Source organism: Thermobia domestica, chromosome 15, assembly GCF_964235325.1.
Source record: "Thermobia domestica chromosome 15, izTheDome1.hap1.1, whole genome shotgun sequence".
Taxonomy (NCBI): Eukaryota; Metazoa; Arthropoda; class Insecta; order Zygentoma; family Lepismatidae; genus Thermobia; species Thermobia domestica.
Genome location: NC_137468.1, coordinates 65,889,053 through 65,910,562, shown reverse-complemented (window position 1 = coordinate 65,910,562; position 21,510 = coordinate 65,889,053). Strand labels below are relative to the sequence as shown.

Below are 21,510 nucleotides of genomic sequence, written 5' to 3'. Positions count from 1 at the left end.
AATCACTACTTGTATGTACATTTTGATGTAATTTTAGAGGTAATTTTACAAATTTTAATAACATTTGTCCTCGTATTGAACTTGAACCCCTCCGAAATAAATTCCTGCTTACATCCCTTGTGGGAGGAAACTGGAGAATCCTGGAAAAGTCCACGCATACTTTGTTTTCTCATGTAGGCAACTTGTTTATGGCAGATAAGTAGGCATATTGGACTTCGATGACTCAGTGGTAGAACTCGTCTCCGATGCATGGGTTCCCAAGTTTGATTCCAGCTTCGCCAAGTGGACTGTATGAGTAAACACCGTATGTGTGTTTTCTCGGTATTCTTTCACGTTCTTCAGTACACCATTTTCGCTCATTATCATCATAACGTCTCCCTGAGCTTCGTAGCATAATCTTGGGACGTTACACTCCAGCAGAAATTATTACTGTTAGATTTAAGTAGACGGATAATTCTTGAATCTGAATTATCAAGAAGTTGATGTAATGTTGGAGGAAACGCGAGAATCTTGGGTAAACCCACGTCAATAAAAATGAAAAGCATTGAGAAAGTGGACAGTGATAATAAGGAAAATGTTCAACTGTCTGTTGCAGTAGGAATAAGTAACGCACTTAAAATACAAGTCTTCGTGGTCTTCGTGGAATTTTCTTACTTTGAAATGAAGGTTTAAATGTGTTATATTTTAAACAATATAACTGTAGATGTGTATTTAATATAAATTCTGTATGTGCTAATACTTTGATTTTTTTCATGTTTATATTTTGTTTATACACTTTTCCTTCTCCTTCTCGTATTTGAGAACCCCGTCTCTGTGCACCGTTTCTCGCTTTTGAGATAAACATTTCTCAATTTTTTTTGAGAAAGGCGTTTCCCAAAATTGGGATTATATGTCTCATTCCCTCAGATGTTACTTTCTTTATTTTAAGAAAGGGTACATTTTGCTCAAATCTGCGAAAGCATTTTTGCAATTTCAAAAATGAGACATAATTCCTCGCATTTGAGTCATTATTTCTTAAAATGATTTGAGAAAATCGAAATCTCACTTTTAAGAATGTATTACTCGGTGCAAGATAAGAAACGGATATTCTCAAATACGAGGATTTTTTTTCTTAGATTTAAGAAACCACTTTTAACAGTGCATCATACTGAGTTCAGTGGTGCAGCCGCATTGGCTCAGTGGTAGAGCTTTCACCTCTGGTGCTTGGGGTCCCGGGTTCGATTCCAGCCCCGCTGAGTGAACATTGTGGTGGACAAACACAGTGTGCGTGGGTTTCCTCGCGGTTCTCCCGTTTCCTGACACTTTCTTGATTCCACCATTTCATTCATTACTCATCATCACCATCTCGTTTGGCATAAGCGTGGGACGTAAAACTCAAAGATTTCATTTCATTTCAATCTACCGTGAATGTATAGTTTAATCAGGCACGTACAGAAATGTATTCAGTATAACGTAATAATGTATTCAGTATCATTTTTTTGAGTTAAGTGATAGTTTGGGTTTGGCTACACTATATGCAGTTCTGTAGATATAAGGCCTACAAGAAAATGTTTGATTGAAATATATAGGATATTTAGATTTAAAATTAACTTAATGTCTTTGATAGTGTATAGTACAGCGGGCTCTCAAATTAAGCTACATATATTTTTTTTTCGTTTGAATAACTTCATTAACTTAATTTCAGTAATTAGCATTCTTGAGGAAATATGTGGTAAAGAAGTTTAATAATAATAATAATAATAATAATAATAATAATAATAATAATAATAATAATAATAATAATAATAATAATAATAATAATAATAACAGTGGTAGTAGAAATAGTAGTAGGAGTATACATATAGCATATTAATTTTTGAATACTGAACACTCTTCAGAGTAAGTTATTGGGCTATATGTTTAAGAAACTACAGAAAAAAAGAAAAGCATAATTTTTCTACTGGTAATCTCAAGCGATCTTTTGTATCTTAAGAAACGAGCATATATCCATTCAAAAGATACTATTCAATATCGTTTGTCGCTTTTCGATTTCATTTAATTCTTTAAAATCGCTCTTCAACCGTAATAAGGAGTGCGATTTAAGTTAAGGTTACTGGCAAAAAAGCATGCATAAAACGAAAACAACTCATTCGATCTCAATGAAGGTTTCACCCTTTTGCTCGTCAGAGTATCTCACGGGTGTTCGCGAAGTACAAGCGTGTAAACATGAACGGGAAGCAAATGACAGCCGAACAGGCCAAGGCTGTCCGCGAACGGTTTATCCAATTCTACGAGAACCACAGCTCTCGTGACTTTACGGTTGCTTTAAACCATTTTAAGTGTGAATATCCTTATAGTATAGTGCATAGAATGTTGAAAAATTATGCGGAGACTGGTGAAGCATCAAGAAAGAATAAATCTGGTTGCTCAATTTCAAAATGTACAGAAAAAGTGAAAAGTTCGATTACACGAAAACTCTTGAAGAACCCTGACTTGTCAAACCGTTATTTAGGACGAAAATATCAAATTTCTGAATTCAGTGTAAGGAAGATCAAGAAAGAATACGGATTCAAGGCTAAAACATGTAAAAGCGCACCATTTTATACAGACGAACAGAAGAAGCGCGCTAAGATCAACTGCCGCAAACTCTCCGACAAGAAGTTCGCTAACAAGATTGTGATCATGGATGATGAAACTTACTGTTACCAAAACTTAGCGTTCGCACCTGTTTCCAAGTGTGTACAAATTGATAAACGTCAGGTTAATCCTAGTAAGTTCGTAAAACCTAAAGACAGGTATGAGAAAAAGTTTTTGAACTGGTAAACGGCGAAGTTTCGCGTGTTGTTGTTCCAAGTGGGACAATCAATGGTGACCGCTATTTAGAGTACATTGTAAAGGTTTTGATTCCATGGGTACACAAAGAATTCACCGGATATAACATTGTGTTTTGGTCCGACATGCCATCCTTGCATTGTGTGAAAAAGTACGCGACGCGATTACTGACGCTGGTATAGAGTTTGGCGGCAAAAACGAGAACACGCCAAAAGTTCCTCTGGCTAGACCCATTGAACATTTTTTGGGCTCTAGTTAACCGCAAAATGGCTAAAAAGAATATTTCCATCAAGAATGTGAAAGATATGTAAATAAAAGTGGTCGGAAATAACAAAACAACTGTCAAAAAGTAGTGGACAAGCTCTTTTCCGAAAGTTCCGGTTTAGCTTCAAGAAATCGGCCGCAAGGGTGTCTACAGCATCAAATAGTAAACTACTTCTTTTTTTATATATAATTTTTTTATTATATTAAGATATGTTGTGATTTCTCAAGAAATAAAAAAGTTTTTACAGAAATTCAAAGTTCTCTTAACTTACATTGCACTCCTTAGGTTTATTTTCAGTCTGTATCATTGCTTCTCTTTGTTTTTCTACTTTCTAGCTTAAATAAGTGCTGCTTGTGGCGGTGTTAATATTTGATAAATATACGATTCAATCAGGATAAAAGTTACTAAAGCTGAGATTTCAATGAGTCATATTTTTTTTAGCGTGGCATTGTTTTACGTATTTAAGTAAATATAAACCCATTTCTGCCTATAGTGAACAAGAAAAAATATTTTTATTGGTCACAGAAATGCATATTTGAACCCATATTGTAGTTGTGAATCGTATTTGGGCTCGAACTAAAATCAAAGCATATTTTTGATCATGTTTTAGGCGAATTTCCCTTATTATTCAGACATATATCTGCCAGTCTTGACAACAAGCTTATTTGAAACTTTTTTACCAGAAATATTTGACCTTGTGTAACAGGATTTCAAGATAAACTGTACAGTACAGTGTGAGTGGATCAAACTGCTTGATGAGACGAAGCATCAATAAATTTGAAAAGATAAAAACCATCTCAGTTTCTATCTCTCTCTGTCTCGCCTCCTGAAAAGATACCTGGAGAGAGTTTATGTTACACTTCTTCTACCAGTTTGTCTTCAACGTATAATTATATTTTGAACCTAAGTCCTCTCAAGTTTATAGTAATATACAGTGGCGTATTTAGGGGGGGGGGCTTCCGGGCTTAAGCCCCCCCCCGAAATCTTACTTACTATAGTAAAGTATATGAAATATCTTGCAGAATTTTCACATTTTCAGGCAAAGCCCTCCCCGAAAGTTAGCAAAGCCCCCCCGAAAGAAAATCGTAAATACGCCACTGGTAATATATATAGATGGAGCATCAATGTGTATATTGTAACAAATGGACGTTCTATTAATACAAATATATGAGGCGCATAGTGTCAAAATATGCCACATCCATTTCGCTTAGTTTCGAGTAATCTCGCAAAACGTACAGTGAAGCTCCTTATATACACACAGAAAGTTCCATATTTGAACTAGTGTTTTAGTATGAAATATTAAGCTTTTAAACAAAATTCTGTTTTCAAGATCAAATTATAACAAACGATATATAACACAATTTCGGTAAAAAATGGATTTAGTGGCTATTGAAATTAGAAGCCTCATACATCGTGGAACTGTGTCGAGAAGCATCACTTGGTGTACATAAATGCTATACCATATTTATGTATAAGACCTTTTTTTTTTCAAAATGCATGGTACTTTTCAGTTGTATGTTCTCATCAACATACTTTTCATAATTCATACTCTATCAGTGACAGTTGTCTTATTACAAACTTCAACATAATGTTTCACACACTCTAATAGTTTTGTAACTTGCTGAATTCTGTTTGTGACTGGTATGCAATGTTACGATACACGTGCAACATAATTTTCTTACTTAGAAGCACTATTTTCTCACCAAGTATTGTACGAAGAACTATTTCATTGTTTGTGCCTAATATGTCCTTACGAAATGGACACTATCTAACTCTTAGTAATATCTGACTATGCAAGAACTCAATATTCAGTACAAGACTATGAATTTCGACATATCTTGCAAAAAAAAAAAAAAAAAAATGTTTCAATGCATAAAAAAATTATGTAAGATTTAAAAAATACAAAATTTTATCAAAATACAATTAAAAGACAACGAAGACTTATATAATGTACTTGGTAAGTTTGATTTGAGTTTAGCGTCCGTTTCAGCACTGCGGCTATATAAAGACGAAGACTTAGCCTAATATGGATATCTCACTTGGAATTGTAATATACTTGTGTTTCAGCATATTTTTCAATTATTTTAACTCTAGTATCCAATCAAAATTATTCCACATTACTACGTAAACCATATATATGTTTAGTATAAGTATATTCCACATATCACATACCTTCCTTTCTTTTTCTCACAATAATCACAAAATCTTGTTTTTTCTCTGAAAAAATTTGCCAAATCTAGTGTATGTGGCTCGAACACAGAAGGATTTACCCCCTGCATTGCACAAATGACGCCTGTGCTCTGGGATGATGAACATCCAGTTTCTTAAATCATTTTATTAGTTAGTTATTCTATTATTTTATGATATCCACTAAGAATTTGTAAGGTACAGTACATTTCAAAATATTATTAACAAAGCTATAGCTGGTTTCGGTGTAGTAACGTAATTATAAATATACTTTCCCTTATGCCTGCAGTAATATATGGAACTTCACTTTTGTTAACACGCATTTGTCTTTGAGATGCAAATGCTGGATAATCACTTCAATACCATTACTTGATAACCAGGATATCTTTATATAGTCTCAACTCAAGCATTATAAGTTGCTGCGAGGTAAGTTAAGTAAAGTGTTACAGTATAAGCAACTAAGTTTGATCCTACTCTCTTTCCCCAAATAAGAAGGAATACATTAATGGGTATAGTGCTGTTCGCGGAACACGATATCGTTGTATGTATTTTCCAGGACAAAGATATCTACTTTCTCTCGTTGGTATTACGTTCTGTCGTAGCTGGCAAGAAAGGAAAATAAAGGAGGGGATGTATGACAGAGTTTTAGTTGCAGAGAACCGGGATTTACTCGTATATATCTTCTGTTTCTCATTTGCTTAAAGATTTCTAACATGTGTATATCGCACACTGGCGCAAATCACGGGAGGATGAGGGGGACAAGTCTCCTTCTATCTTGGAACTGAGTAGGACTGTCCCCCTTAATAATCCGATTTGAAATGTATTTTGGGGAGAAATTTGATGATTTTTTTGTCCGATTGCCAAACAGGAAAGTGAGATGAAATTTATGTCCCCCCAGGATAAGCCTCAAATCTGCCCGCCTCCCAACGTTGAAGGCAACTCTGCTCCTCTGATCCTCCACAACATTCATTTTCAACTTCATAAATATTTTGGACATCGCAAAAAAAAAAAAAAAAAAAAAAAAAAAAGGAACGTTCTTACCCCCCCCCCCCCAATGCTGAAGACAGAATTGCGCCGGTGATATTGCACGTGAGCTGGTAAGAAGGTGCAATTTGCAGGAACCTCACATTACATGTATTTCTTGATAGAAAAGTCTTGTGCATAGCGGTCTGCATTAGTGTTGTTCTGTTAGTTTGCGTTAGTTCAGATCAGATCAAGACACGTAATTTTACACTCTTTGAAGGGAGTGATAGATCTCTCATTTGTGCTAGTTAGCTCATAAAAATATAAATGTAACTTTTATTGCATTTTCAATTTGGAAATATACGATAAACATATGTTCGCTGCAGCAATAAAAGGTACACAGAACAATGTTTCGACGATTACCAAAGGCATTACAGACAATCGGTCTTGGTGTTCCTAGATGACGGTTGACGTCGTAAAAGCTAGTGTATCAAATGTGTTTCGGGCAACAAAATAAGTGGTGATTCTGATGCGAAGTAACAAGAATACACTGGGTGGTGGCCTTGTCAGTGGTCCTGTATGTTGTACCTCTAGAGCAGCGTTTCCCAACCGGTGTGTCGCGGCGCAGTGGTGTGCCGCGAATGAGTCGCTGGTGTGCCACGAGGACATCGAAACAAGATTATTAATTCTATAGCAATCAAATTGCAAGACATAGAGAAAAAGGTATATTTGTATTTTACAGTAGTACTATGAATCAAAAATTTAAAGTTTCATACTGTGTTACTTTTCAGTAGAACATTTTTAATTTTCTGTAGAACATTTTTCTGTACATCTCCAATTTTGAAAAAAAGTATTTGTTATCATTGTTATGACCATTATTGCTTCTTTATTGTTGCAGACTATTTCGTAACTTGAAATTTTAAAATATTATTGAATCCTTCCGGCAAAGTAAACATGCGTACGAATTACCTACATTTGTGTTTTAAAAGTAAAAGAGATTTATTTGTCCGTTTATTATTTAGTGATCCTCGTTCTTAATAAAAGGTTGGATACAGTTTTCGGAAAAGAAAGTGTATTTTTAACAACTTAAGTCTTATTTCTGATTGCAATTGTTTTCTATTTTTAAATTAAAATGAAAAATAAATATAATGATTTACAATGGGAAAAAAACACTGATCGAGCTTTCTTCTCTGTGAGAAGGATGTCAGTAATCAGAAAAAAATACTACAGTATTTTATATTTTCAAATAATAATAATAATAATAATAATAATAATAATAATAATAATAATAATAATAATAATAATAATAATAATATGTGTGCCGCGAGGATTCAAGTTACCCTGTTCGATTCCCGGCGGGAGCTCATGTGGTTCGGATTCCACGTTAATCAGTAGGTCCACGTCTCATATAGCCTCGCTGCTGAACGGGACGTAAAACTCAATCAATCAATGAATCAAGTTACTCTGAAGTGTGCTGCAAGTTGAAAAAGGTTGGGAAACGCTGCCCTAGAGGCTCATCCATGTTCTGAAGACTAAAAGGAAGGCCTTAACCACCAAACGAACTAAATTTTCTTTAACAAATGAAACAAAAAACTTTAGAAAAGTAATATAAAATTAATACACAGGACGTTAGGTAACCAAATATTTGAAGTGTAACAATTTCATACGCCAATTTCTACTAGCCGCAAGTTGCATTTATGAAACCTCAGCCGTTATTTTGTAAAAAGTCAGGTTTGTTGTTTTAAATCACTCACTAAAAAGACTAAAAGAATTAGAGCACACATACAACAATAAAACGCAGAGCACCGTCTATATTTGTGAGTGCGAAACATAGGCTCCAAATGTTTAGAATAGAATGGTACAGTAGAATTGATATTGGGAAGTGGTGTTGATTCGAGTAATGAACTGAAGATGTTATTTTATTCTTTAAAGTTTATTTTTAAAATATGTGTTAAAAACATATTTACCTTACACCAATACTACTTGAGAAGTAAAAATCTTACATGTATGTGTGTATGCGTTCATTATCTAAACCACTTCAAACCTCTACATCATCGTTGCCCCAGCAGTCATTATGCATTTAAAAGAACTATAGTCACTGCAGTTTTCATTCAATTAATAATAGAGGCAATAGGATAACTGATTAGATCATGGGAATTCATTATCCATGGCTGAATAATATATTCTGAGATGTAGCTTAAGAGTTAGTGAGCCAATCAGAACTACAGTCTGGTTATCACAATACCTTCGAATCTCAAAAGAATCAAACTCACTTCGAGAATTATGAAATCTATATGGGATACGATGTAAAAATGTGGGATACAAATCATAACTGAAAGAGGATGTTGCTTTACTTGATACTTTCATGTTGAAACAAACTCAACTAAACCTGCTGCAAAATATACCAATAACTGTGGTAAGAATAGTTTTGCGCATGTGGAGCATGTTGAGTTGCTTTTATTACAACAATCATTCTAAAATTCATATAATTGCATTGATATTTAGTATTGTTACCAATCAATAATTATCGGAGACTGTGGTGTCACCCATATTACCATCACTGACACAATTATTAACTAAACATGCTTGTCACCAGAAGTCTGGATTTTTTTTTTTTTTTTTTTTTTTTGGAAAAGTGAAATATAACAACGAAAATGGAATGACAGACAAAATAAGAAAATGGTTTACCTTACAGTAGATTGTATAATTAATAACAAGATCATTTTAATTTGTTCAGTTTGAGTTTAAGATCCCTTTCATCATCAAGGCTATAAGGGACGCTAATTTAGAGTTTAAGGAGGAATTTCCTGGCTGGTAGGAGCGCTAGCCACTAGACGAACAGGCAGGTCCAAGGGACATTTTAGTAATTCTGCCAAGAACCATTAAGTTTCTCCAAGTATTCAAGCTTCCATTATCACACAACCTTTTCTGTAGGATTTTCTTGTGGTTATGTATACACTCAGAATATAAATCAGGCTGTTGATACATCAAGCTAAAATGTTGTGTGATACAAAGTGAAATTCTCCAAGGAGATAAATTACATATTCTGTACAAGTACACTCAACAACTCTGCAGACAGATCATAATGCTAGATTAAATTATTGTAAGAAAGGCTTCCGTGTTTTATAAAGAGTTTACATTCCTCAAAACTCAGTTTGAATTTTATTTTTTTTCTTCTTTCAGAATTTTATTTCATTTCTATATTTAAAAAAGTGAAGGTGTGTGGGTTTTCTACAGTATCGGTGATTTCCAATTGCATGTTCCTTGATATTAAAGCATCTTTGCTCCCATTCTCACTAAATCACACGGAGAGAAGAAAGAGTTGTCAGATAGTTTGACGCTCATAAAATGCAGTGGTGACAAGCAAAAAAGGTCACGTTGTACTATCATAGTCGATGGATTAGCAAAATTATTGCTCGTGGATACATAAACACACATACACTGCCAATACATCCTTATTCTATTTTCCTACCTTATTCCCCTTCCCTCTTTCTTCATTGGGTTTTTCTGTTTTTTTTTTTTTTTTTTTTTTTTTTTTTTAGATATTAACATTACGCTCCCACGTCATACACTAACCAGTTGAAAATAACATTCTAGATCTAAACGACCATTAAGAGTGCATAGCAACCCTTCCTTCCTTAAAGCTAGAAAAATATGACAGATTATATAGTCATTTTAAAGACACTTCCAAGAATTATACATTTTCCCCGATTATTCAAACTTCAATACCATATTCTATCTTTTCTATATGATTGTGGAAGATTGAACATACGAAAAAAAGCTTCTTTTAGATACGTTTTGAACCTTATTATTTGGGGGCAGGGTGGCTCAGCGGTAGAGTGCTTATCTTTGGTGTGTGGGGTCCCTGGCTCGATCCCCGGTCAGTTAAGCTTGTGGACAATATCGTTTCCACGGATTTTCTTAGGGTACCCCCTTTTCTTTTCACATTCTCATTTCAGCAAACTTTTCCTCATAATAACCGTCCACTTGCCTTAATAATCCGTCTCCGTTAGTCTAAAGGACTTGTGAGACGTTAAACTAACTTGCTAACTAGCTCTATGGTGCACGGAATCCGGAGGTTCAATACCGCGTTCACAAAAGCTGTCTATTGACTTCTGCAATTAGCCAACTGGATCCAGTTTCTACTTTGTATTCCTATTTCTTCAAGATTCATCTTAATATTGTCATCGCGTCTGCGTCTAAGTTTTCCTAATTCTCCTTTTCCAATTTCATTTCCAGTTATACTTTTGGAGAACCGTTCTTTCTTTCTTCAATCTGCTACATGACAAGGGACATTAAACGAAACTTTTTAGCATCTTATTAGTTAATTTTTCAACGAACATTACCTATTTACTATATTTCTCTAAAAAAAAAAAAAATACTGCAATACTCTCTCAAATGATCTAGAAACAAATATACGAAATTCGATCTACAGCTTTGTTTTAAAAGGTAATATAATAAGAAATGCAAGGCTTTGCTTACCTCATAAACAGCCCCCAGAGGCATTACTAAACATGCTACCATTAAATCTGCGACTGCTAAAGATACTATAAGATAGTTGGCTACGTTCTGAAGATTTCGTTCCAAAAGAATTGCGGCTATCACAAACACGTTACCTGTAATAAAAAAAAAAGAATTATATTTGTACATTTTAGTTGAATAGATATCAACAAACACAATATTTATTTACACAAAGCTGCAATAAAGAAAATTTATTTTTCCCTGTTGGTGACATATTAAATGCGTTATGCATGGGATGAATTTCATTTTGTGGAAGATTAGTTGCGTTTTCAAGTTCTTGTGTTTTGCGTTATTATCTAAATCCAACTTTATGAAGAACAGAACCTTACTACTATTTAATAAAAGAAAATCACATAATGGATAATACAGGGTTGTCCAAAAGTAGGTATAAAGAACTGCATGGATCAAGTATAACCTTCTATCTTATAGATAGGGATATTTGCTTCGGCTATTCCGAGCTTAAGATATAAGTAAAAACACATTAAGAACAAATAATTAAGAAACTAAGTCTACCTAATGGATAACAATAAGAAATGATGTAGAAAGCAATGAGTTGATCAGTGCGAGACTGTATACCTACTTTTGAACCACTCTGTACATTGAAGAATACCTATTAAACTACCTTTAAAACGCAAAGAAATTATCTAATTGCGACCAGAAATTAATTTGTGTGTTTCGTTTCATATGTATGGGCATTTTAAAAAGGAAAGGAAAAATCTGAAATAAACATTTTAGTAACAGTTGTTCTGAATTTATTCACAGTTTTCTTACTAGTTGTCGCTGTAGTCGATTTTCAATAGTTATATGCAATTCTCAGATTCTTAATAAAGTAAATTTCTTACAAGATTGTGCTTTAGGTGTTTACATGCATAGTTTATGAAATACGAAATCATTACTTTCTGTAGATACAATATCAAGATACAATATCAAATTCAAGTGTTGATAATAACCTTGGACACACGAATGTTGTAACTGAGTTAGCTTTCTACACATATTATAACGTACATCACTTCCCTTACTCTAAGTATTGGTCCCCTACATAAATAGAAATTTCATGTGTTGTTCGTATTCCATACTTCACATTTCATTACTTATAATTAGGGCAACCCAAAACATAAAAAGCATAACAGCAATTCACATATATGATTGGTACCTTGAACATGGTTGTAATTGTCTAAGGCTCCAGAAGAAACTAATTTTAGAAACATAATAAAGCATAATTTTAGAAAATAAAGCATAAAGCATAATTTAAAAAATATAGCACAATTCTTGGAAAATTCTATTAGAACAATTCTTGAAAAATTCTGTTTAACTGCAAGTTTATCATACTGTATTAATATTAAAAAAAAACATTTAAAATGCAAAATCATTGAGAACATAACAACGCAACAGGGCGATTATCTGGCAAGTGGTCCATTGTCAGTAAATTTTCCAAATTAATTTGAAACTATGATGTTTATGTTTTTCTATTAAGAAAGAGTGTAACTATATACTGAGATATTTAAAATCTTTTTGTAAAATATATTTACTAGGGTTTTGACCACATAAACTTTATCTGTTCTACAACATGCTCAATGCTGTTCACATATCCCAATTTTCAAATAATTTTCAAACTAAATTCTCAATCTGTAATTATATGAACAATAACAAAAAATATGAAGGGGACCATTGGCAAAAATTTGACAATTTTGTTTTAATTAATGTTTTATTCTGGTAGGCAAAATTCGCAGTCTTCTCATGTCATGTTTTGCTGTCCCGTGCGTAACGGAAAACATGAATTTTTCGTGTTTTCTTTGTAATTGTACAAGATAAAGTATTGAAACTTTTGCTCCAAAGTAGAATTATTAGTAGCCTGTTAATGGTACTTATTAAGTTTGTTTATTATCCTCCTTATGTATTTCATGAAGTATAGAAATGTTGTCCCGTGCGTAACGTGACGCACGGGACATTTACAGATTTATCCAAGGAAGTGAATAAAATAAAGTTATTAAGATTTCAATACGTGTTTGTTGTTATTGAGATTAAACAATGAAGAATAAACTTTTATATTAAGTCAAAAAAACATTAATTTGCTGAGAGAAACTAAATCAAACATAACTAAACATAACTACCAAAAACGTTTACGTTAAGTTACATAGAAACATTTACCACGAGGCTTAAAAATAAATTTTCATGATAAATCGCACATTTTTCTTTTCATTAGAAAGGTAGGTATCGAAGTTGGTTTGACAGTGTTGTAGGGGGCAAATGGATTCACAACGTTTTACTATATTCTTTCACCCTTTATCAGAAAATTAGGTGCTTCAAGTATATTTAAAACTTGATCAAATGAGACATAAGATCTGTTCTTTTCATCGAAACAAAAATTTGTACAACTATTGTCCTTGCATTTCAGATTTGTTACTCTAATGTCCCCATCTTCTACATCACTTTCAGACACACATACATACCGATATTTAATCCTATATCTGGAAGAACCACAATCAAATTTCACTAGGAGAAATCCACCTGCTTTAATATTGTCTATTCTGAGCTCGACAGTTGGTGGGTTGGAATATCATTATGAACATCGTCTTCAAAGTTGTATTCTGAATTAATGTCGCTGTCATCATTTGATGAATATATCATTCTGTACACTGGATCTCTTTTCGTTTACCTTGAAACAATCTGACTTAAATTACCTTGTTCTTCTTCACATTTTAGAGTGATTTCCTGTTCTAAAGGGCCAACAACGAAACAATGCGGAATGAGTTTCGCAAAAGGAATGTGAGAGGAAAAGAGTTAATCTTATAACTTGTCTATAATGCTGCATTCTCACTTTATTTTTCAGTCTCACCTTCTTCTTATGTTTAAGTCTTAATTTTCTAGCCCTTTCAGCGTCGCTCATTGCTTTTGTTGATCGATTCAGTTCACCACTGACAATATTACTTGGAACAGATTTACTTGCCTGTGAATCCATATTAAAAAAAAAAAAAACACGCAAATCTTCACTGTGAAGTAACAAATAATCAAAACCCAACTATTTCCCTTCAATTCACTTTCCCATATTTCAGTTGACAATGGCAGCGTTCAAACGAATGAATGTTTGTTAGGTAGCACAGAGGATCGAGCAGCTCAACAGTTGTACAACATTATGTGGTTTGAACGCCACCAATCAGCACTCAGACAAATACCCTAAAGACATGGTAATAACAGTAAGCGAGTTGCCTACAAAGTTCGACTTTGATACTTTGGAATGTAATTTAATGCATTTAAATTAAATTATGGATGCAAATTTTTTTGTGCTTGTTAATGTCCAAATGTTAAACTTAAAATATCAATCTTTTTAGTAAGGATATTGCATAATAACAGTCTTATAACAGCCAAAGAATTGCATGGTTACTTTTCTGTCCCGTGCGTAACGTCCCGTGCGTAACGGTGAGTCGAAAAAGAAAACATAGTGTAAAGCTAATTAAATCCTATTTTCCAATTTAAAAAATATAATGCACAGTAAGGAGAATGAATGTAGAACATAAGTAATGGCATATAAAATGAAAATTCTGCCATAAATCGCAGAGAATGTCCAATGAAATTGAGTTTGTCAAATGAGCTTTTTGTCTGAGTCCCGTGCGTAACGCTTAATTTTGGCTTATAACTCAAAATTGCAATTGTTTTGTGTGTTTCATTATATTTAACTATGCACTAATAATTTTTTCCCTAATTTTGACATACTTTTTATTTTATTTGAAAATACATTTTTGTTTAAAAAAGCAGTTTTTGTGTACGAATGTCCCGTGCGTAACGCTGAGAATCGCCCAACAATGAAAAACTTATTTTTATTTCGCTGTAATCCTTTGATGTGGAGAAAAGAAAAAAGAAAAGAAGAAGAAAACTTTCCACCAACAATGAATAATACACAAGAACTCCACATTATATTGTTATGTGTACCTCTTGAACTTGAGCACTTTCTGCACGTTTTGGTGGCATCTTTTACTTTCCCTTTCTGTATATATGCACTTCTAAGGCGCACGCAAGTAATAAAAAAAACTGACTCAAGTAATGTGTATCTCTACAGTGCATGTAGTAGAAAGTTCATTAATATGAAAGAAACTGGTTGCATAAAATATTAATAAATAGTAGATCAAGATATTTAGAATATTTAATCTTATATATAAAAGAGAACGCACAAATCCTTTGTTCCCTCATCACGCTAATACGGCTGAACCAATTTCTTTCATTTTTGGGGGGTTATTAGGATTTGGACCCTAGATGGTTTTTATCATATCACTTTAATTTTCAATTACCAGTGTCTTGAGATAATTGACCATTCAAGTGTCCATAACGTACAAATCCTTTGTTAGTTCATCATAGGTAAAAATAAACGTATTTATATGCAACCCGCATGACCGTGTCACTCGGCGGGTTAACATAAATGACAGGCGATATAATGTTAACATTTACTATCATATCACTTGAAAGCGAAAAAGTAAAAATTATCTAAGTAACAAAGTTTATTGCGTTCCGGGGTGACCGCAGCGAAGCGGGGTGAACGCTGCTAGTGCATAATAAATATTATACATTATATACGATTAATGTAAAACAATGATTGAAATTAACAATAAAGCATAATAAAGCATAATTTGGAAAAAAAGCATAATTAAACAAAACATAAAGCATAATATGGGTTGCTCTACTTATAATTAAACAAAATATTATCCAAACATAATTTAACCAAATTTTCCTGTGACACTGAGCATGAGTCTGTGTGAGAATCAAATTAGGAAGATAATTAAATTTAAATATTTGTGACAATTAATTATGTAAATACAAGTAAAGAATAGTTTTAATTAACATATAAGTATCCATTCAACCGTACTTGTTCTATTGGTTTAAGTTTGCTGTGAATATATATATATATATATATATATATATATATATATGTATATGACATTTTAACATTCTACGAAAGAAAAGTGATTTGAAAAATGTTCTCTATACTATAATTTTGAAGTAATTGACTTTAAATAAATACACTTTAATTTAGCAAGGATCTTTCATTTTGTGGAGATATTAATAACTTAAAAATGTAGTAAAACATTATACAGTGGACGGAAATACATTCATTTTACTTTGTGGATGGAGGGACTAAAACAAAGTTAGCCATAGACCATGATTTGCTTCAATGAAGAATTTAGAATTACTTTTTCTCTTTATTCTCCGTTTAAACTTTACTAGGATCATATCGATTCTCTAACATATCTTATTTCTGATAGAATTCATAAAACAAACCTCAAACACATCTGATTTCCATGTTCCGTCACATTCAACTAACCTCAAGCGCAGACTTTCCTCAAATCATAGGTTCACATGCCTATTTCTGTGTCGATGTTACATTAAAACATATGGAAACCTAAATATATACAAAACTATGAAAATAATCCGCCTATTTTTAACAACCATCGAATTTTCTGGTTGAATGATTTTGAAAATATTTACCTCATATGAAGAAACCAAATATTTAGAATACAATAATACTAACAGGATGTAAATTTATACAATTTAGAATATATGTATTTCAATTGTAACAAAATTGATCATTAGTATCATTACGCCCACATATGACCTAAGCAAATTAAGACATGGCTAACTAATTTACGTAAACGAAAAATTGAAGAGATTGAATAAATATTATTAATGCACGAAATTTGCAACAAATTATGGAAACATTATTAAAAAATTAACAGTGACCAGAAAAATTTTAAAAGTCGAGTTCCTAGAGTAAAACAATGTAAAGTACCCGAAAATGTTACGTGTTGTACATGAAAAAATATTAAGAAATATGTACAAATATCGTTATTAGAATTAGTCGTTAGTTTGCATGATAAACATTTTGATATATATACTAGGTGAATATGCCCATTCTTCGCATGGGGATGTACTTGGAAGTCAACGCCTGTGGAAGTATCACCATTCATTTCAGCGACCGCGAAAATTATGGATTTGATACTAATATCGATCATTTTGGGCTATTTTCACATGCCTCGGTATTCCCCCCACACCCACCGCATTTAATGGTAGCTGAATTTGTAAGTCGTCGCTAACGAAAATGTCACCATTGATCTCAGCGACCGCGAAAACTATGGATTTGACACTAATAACGGTCATTTGGGATTACATTTACATGTCTCGTATTCCTTCCCCCCGTGACCCCCGGCTCGCAGCAGAATAGGGTGAATTTGGAAGTTAATGCGATGGGAGTTTCACCATTGATTTCAGCGACCGCGAAAAGTATGAATTCAACACTAATATCGGTCACTTTTACTACTTTTACATATCCCGGTAAACGCCCCCCTGAGACCCCCTGGTTTGAATTTTGACAAAAACGTTTTACTTTGGTCTGGAGCCTGGACCAAGGTATCCGTGATCAAAATTTCGTAACTCTCTGTCAACTTACCTGGTCCCCAGGTCGGTCCCGGTAAACGCCCCCCTGAGACCCCCTGGTTAGAAATATGAAAACACCGCTTCGTCTTGATCTGTAGCATGGACCAAGGCACCCTTGACCAACATTTGGTAACTCTCGGTCCACTCGTCTTTTCCCCAGGCTGCAGACAGACAGACAGACAAACAAGCACACAAATTCCTTATTATATTATTATTATGTAAAGGGACATGTACAGATGTGAGGAATAACAAGGAGATTCACGCTTATATGTGAATGATGCGCTGTGTAGAGAGCACAGGTTCAGCTAGTCACTATATTAAAATACTACGTTTATATGTTTGTTCGCAATCCTTTTGACAATGAGATCTCGAAAACCACATATGCAACAAACTTGCTGTTTTCGCTGGTCGGTTCCAAATTTTGTGTAGATTGTCCAGTTCTCATTCAAATTTTCAAAAACCGTGTCGTTATTCTTCTATTCAACGTTTTAAGGGTCGTTTTGAATCCATAAGATCAACATTATTGTAGGCCGAAACTACTATGTTTGGCAACCAGGGAGAAGTTACGTGTGGCAGATTGACGAACATTACAGACACTTTGTTTAAATATGAAACCTATTGCATGATGCCAACTTCAAAGGCCTGAAGAGACGGAATGAGGCGTACTCGAACGGATATGAATTTGTTAGTAAAAAAGATTTCCACTTGATACCGTGTTACTTCTAGAAATTTGCTACAAACTCCAACATCTATTCATAGCAATTCACTTTGTGAGTCTCCTATCCTTTACTTGTGTGAGTAAGGAGTCAGGTACAGTGGGAAGGAGATTCATAGTCATAACAGAACGATGCGCTCAGTAGACAGCGCAGGTTCAGCTTGTTATTATATATTTTTAATATATAGTAACCAATATTGAATTCCTTAGCGAAGCTTACTTATGAAAGCAATATTATGTTAAGCGATATCTCATCCAAGGATATTTCTGAAATAAAATTAACTATGTAACACTTCTTTAGTATAAATTACTATTAGAGGAGCACGCAGTGTTTCGACTATGAAGATATTTGTTAGAAGCTGTCAAGATGTTAATTTAAAATTACGTACTGTAAATGTGTATTGCATTATCCGAGTTATATTTTGTCGTACCACAAGGTCAGTACACTTAAACTTCCAGCTTAAAATTTGATTCAGAAGTATGAAATGTAGCCACAAGAACTTTCAGAATGCATTCTGGCTTAAACTCAATTGGTTATCCATGGTGTATAAAAACACCATGCTCCACCAACAAATGTATCTATTCTTAATATGGAAGGAGCATTAGAATTTACCCTGATCAACTGCTACGTATTGTTATAGTTACACCAGATAGGTAACCTGTATTTAACTCAAGATACCATATTCTGAAGTTTATTTGCCTTTCGTGAAAGATTCTCCACTCACATGCGTCGTTTACTATGAAAACAGTATTTTTCTTTAAAGAATTGCAGTATTTTCGACGCTGTTTAACTGAAGAACTATATATAACCCTATGATCTATATGGAAAACGGAGGTTCAATGCGGCGTTTACAAAAGCTGCACCTCTGACTTCTATCCTTAGCCAACTGGGTTCAGTTTCTACTTTATATTCCTATTTCGGCGAGATTCGTTTCAATATAGTCCTCCCTTATGTGCCTACGTATTCCTAACGCTCATTTTCAAATTACAGCCCCAATTAAAACGTTGAAAGCGTTTGAAAGTATTCAATTTATCAAAAGTATTATTTAATATTTCAACCCATTCATAATTTGCCGTATTTACTCCGTCATTTTCTGCTACTACTACAATACCCTTTGTTTCTAGGATAAGTGAGTGTTCATGTAATCTAACTCTCGTAGAACCATGATAATATGATGAGGAACAACGTATACTGTGAGGATGGATTATGCATAATGGCCGATGCATTCATCTACTCCATGAGATTCCAAACCTGGTCGTTATTGAAGTAGTCTTGCCCTTCATAACATCTCTGTTGTATAAGGAGGCAAAAACTGACCACTATTTTATAAACAATGTGTTAGCCGTCAAAACCAAACTCATATTTCCACACTGATGCACCCCATTCTATAGACATGAATTTTCTAATCCTATTACTTCAACCAATATCGTGCCATTATTAAGATAAACTTAACTCTGTCCCAGGTTTCATATTTGGGAAACTTACTAAAGAAGTTTAGTCTTGTTCTCTCACAGAAACTTATACGTATAAACTTAGCTTAACCTTAGGAGTCAGGTTGCAGCGAAAACGAAACGATGCAAAGCACGTGTCTTATTCTTACGACTGGAAGCATATTCGAAACGCAAAAAGTTCCCAATACGTGTTTTTTCCATTGGGTTCAGAAATCACTGCTGAAGCAAAAAAGAGGAGTCTCAAGGCACAGGTGTCGCACACTTACCACGGAAAACATATTCCAAGCATGAAGGTATTTTTCTAATAATGTTTTATCCCCAGTCAGATTTAGAAACTGCTATCTTAGTATTAATGAAAATATGTATTCCCCAAATGAGAAACACGTTCAAAACGTTCCTTTCCTTTTGATTGTAGGAGTCTAGCTATGTAACAAAACGAAAAAATAACATAAAATGAAATATTTCACTTTAACGTCCCTCGTTACACCCTTTAGGTTAAAAGGGACGGATGGTTAAAGCAAGTGAATGATGATAGTGGAATAAAAATGTGAGAGCATAAAAGGAGCACCCCGAGAGAATGGACGATGTTGTCCACCACAAACTTACTTGACGAGGAATCGATCCAGAGAAAACGAAAAAGCTCGAAGGTAATTCATCCATTACAAATAGAAGTTCTAGCAAGTTTTCATGTTTAACCTTCTAACAATAAACATATTTAGAATCCTCCAATTTGGTATTATTACAACTATTATACGCGTAGCTCAATTTTTTAAAGTTCCTTGAGACTCGTCTATTACCCCTACTGTTATGCCTAATGTTTTTATCATTTTCATAAATATACTTTCCTTTTTATAATACTAACCTCTACATGTGTTTCCTTCTCTCTCTCTCTCTCTTATTAATATCCTTTAACCGAATATTCGAAATAAGCCAATCCTTTGTCTAGTATGGTAGAAGTACAAACTCAATAGCGATTAAACCGAAGTGGTCTGTATCAAATACAGACTCAATATAGAATAAGGAAAACTAGGACAGGTGACTTTGTGTGTTTGGACATTATTATGGACGAAAACATATAATGTGAACATGAACAAAATCAGGAACAGGAATGGCAAAATAAACACTGAAAAGACGAAAAGTCAATTTATAACCTCTTGAATAAAGAGTAAAGGAAAAAGACTAATAAAATGTTTCGTGTGGAGTATTATTTTCCAAAAGTGCAGGAACACTCACACAACACACACACATGATTAAAAATGAATGGAATTTCCGAAATCTGGGTGTAGAGAGGAATGGGAAAAATAAATAGTCGAACCGAGAAAATGTGTCAGAGAGTTTTGGGGAACAGTTTTAGATGTAATTAAAGAGTGAAAGATAAACTTGTTGGGAAATTTAGTGAGGAAAACTGTATAGTGTGGGAAGTCATAAAAGATATGGTGCCAGGAGAAACAGGGAGGATCCAATCAAGCTGCTATTGGTGGACGGTTTAAAGACAGTAAAGTATAAGATGATGCAAAGAGAATAACTGCCGTCCATGGTACATTGAAGATCTTTAGTTTGCAGTAAGTGCCCTGTGAACAATATCAGAAAACTTATAATGACGATAATGATAATGTCTAGTATATATTTATTCTCCTAAAATACTAACTGCTCCTCATTAACTGCCTTATTCGATTGAAAATATAATTTACACAATTTTCGAAGCAAAGTTTGGGATCATATGATATAAAACTAATCATTATATCATACCGTACTTATATTTCTTTTGCAGTACGTACGTAAAAGAATCAAAAATAAAACAAAACTTACCGATGACAGTGATAAGTATCATCAAGCCAAGGATGACGGATGTCACGCCCATGACGATGATGTCTGCCAAAGGCTCCTGAATGGGGCCTGTAGCGTTGGAGACATTGCTGAGTAGGTAGAGGGAATCGTTGCAGAAAACAGCACTAACAGCTGTTGACGAGTTGCTGCAGTCATTGTCCTGAGAATCCAAAGAACGAATGGCGGACCAATCATATTCCAGGCTTGCTGTTGCGTCCAACACATCGCTGGGATCTGGAGTAAGACTCAGAGGGATGTCCATGCCGTCCCGTGCATTGCGGATCTGAAATGGTAAAGGAAAGACGATATTTTTAAAAGGTATTCTGGATCTTGTCTTCAGAAAAAGGTA

At 34.0% G+C, this 21,510-nt stretch overlaps 1 protein-coding gene across 2 annotated transcripts in view; it reads right to left on the bottom strand.

Moving 5' to 3' along the window:
• Window positions 1-21,510, bottom strand: part of LOC145671053 (5-hydroxytryptamine receptor-like) — a 1,055,419-nt gene that overhangs the window by 246,375 nt on the left and 787,534 nt on the right. For both annotated transcript variants that reach the window (XM_081739738.1, XM_081739739.1), the window contains 2 exons: window positions 21,144-21,444; window positions 10,709-10,842 (listed from right to left, as the gene is read on the bottom strand). In XM_081739738.1, the coding sequence (XP_081595864.1) occupies window positions 10,709-10,842; window positions 21,144-21,423 (414 nt within the window). In that variant the 5' untranslated portion in view covers window positions 21,424-21,444. The remainder of the gene's footprint in view (window positions 1-10,708; window positions 10,843-21,143; window positions 21,445-21,510) is intronic.